The sequence below is a fragment of the Pseudogymnoascus verrucosus genome, assembly GCF_001662655.1.
Source record: "Pseudogymnoascus verrucosus strain UAMH 10579 unplaced genomic scaffold scaffold_132, whole genome shotgun sequence".
Classification (NCBI taxonomy): domain Eukaryota; kingdom Fungi; phylum Ascomycota; class Leotiomycetes; order Thelebolales; family Thelebolaceae; genus Pseudogymnoascus; species Pseudogymnoascus verrucosus.
In genome coordinates, this window is record NW_017263783.1 from 1 (window position 1) to 1316 (window position 1316).

General features: G+C 57.6%; 1 protein-coding gene across 1 annotated transcript; it reads right to left on the minus strand.

Annotated features, from left to right (window-relative positions):
* On the minus strand, positions 1–1100 carry VE01_10703 (uncharacterized protein; the record flags this gene model as incomplete). The annotated part of the gene is made up of 2 exons (XM_018280095.2): positions 289–1100; positions 1–186 (listed from the first exon to the last, which is right to left on the minus strand). Coding segments are annotated over exons 1-2 (793 nt in total), but the record flags the coding sequence as incomplete, so codon positions are not given.
* Between the last annotated feature and the right edge of the window lie 216 nt (positions 1101–1316).

A 1316-nucleotide genomic window follows, 5' to 3' on the forward strand; every position in this document is an offset into this window, starting at 1 on the left:
CCTTCACCAACACATTCGGCACCGTCTTTCTCCCCGTCATAGTTGCTAGTCGGGCCTGCAGAGCGGGGCCGAGAGGGTGCTTGTCGAGTTCTACGACGTAGGGGGTTGGTGTTATGAGGTATTTTGTTAGGAGGATCTGTTTGGCTTTGCGGGAGAAGCCGCAGTAGGATTTGGAGAATATGATGACTGTGTGAGGGGTGGGTTGGTTAGCGAGGGGGGTTCGTTTTCTTTGTGGGGGTGTTCTTTGGGGGAATGGGGGTTTGGGGTAAGAAAGGGAGGGGGACGAACTGGGAGACATCTTGAGAATACTATTCATCTCCACCGTAACCGCCTCATCCGAATCGTCCACCTTCTCCTCCTCCTTCACCACCGTCTTCCCCTCCTCGGCGATAGGATACTTCTTCCTCCCCGCCACATTCCTATCCTTCGCTCCCTTCCCACTATCCTTAACTATCTCCTTCGGCGGCGTAACAACCTTCTGCCCCTCGGCCTTCCCCTGCTTCCCACTCAACTTCCCAATCTTCCCCTTATCCTTGTCCCCCGCAACCCCACCATCATCACCCATAACACTCTCCCTCGTCGGCGCCTTCTTATTAGCCATCTCCTTCGCCGCGACCTCTGCGTCCATGAGGCGCCTACTCATCGCCTCAGCGACTTCATCGTCATCTCCCCCTCCGCTAGCCTTGCGCTGGGGTGTGATTTTATCCAAGGAGCTGCCGCTTCCACTCCCGCTGGTGCTACCACTACCGCCTTTGCCGTCGGTCTCGAGGCGGGAACGGGTGCGGGCGTAGAAATCGTGCGTTGCGACCGCGCGGGAGGAGGAGGTTAGGTAGAGGATACCTACTACGGCGGTGAGGACGAGGACGAAGAGGAGGCGGTTGCGGCGGGGGGCCATGGTGTGGTGGGTGTAGTGTGGGGTTGGTGCATTCGCTGGGTCTGGTGGTTCTGCTGCTGCTGGATTGTAGTCGCTGTAGTCGTAGTCGTCGGTCGGTTCGGAGTGCTGGAGAAATGAGAGTGTTAGAGGAGGGATTGTTCAGGACATTGTTGTAAAGTTGCGGAGGTTGTAGGAAGGAAGATATGGGTGTGGTGTGGGGGGGATGGGGTCGGTGGGTATTTTTGTGGAGGTGGACCACCTTGCTTGGACTTCTTACCGTGAGATACCGACTGGGTGTTTGCGCCGGCGGGATGGCTGTCGGTCTGTCTGTCTGGCTGGCTGGCTAGTAATGGGCTGTGCACAAGCCAAAGGTCGAGATCTTCGCGGTGGAGACGCAGGGTCAGCTCACGCAGGTACGGTGGGGATTTGATGGTGGTGGAGG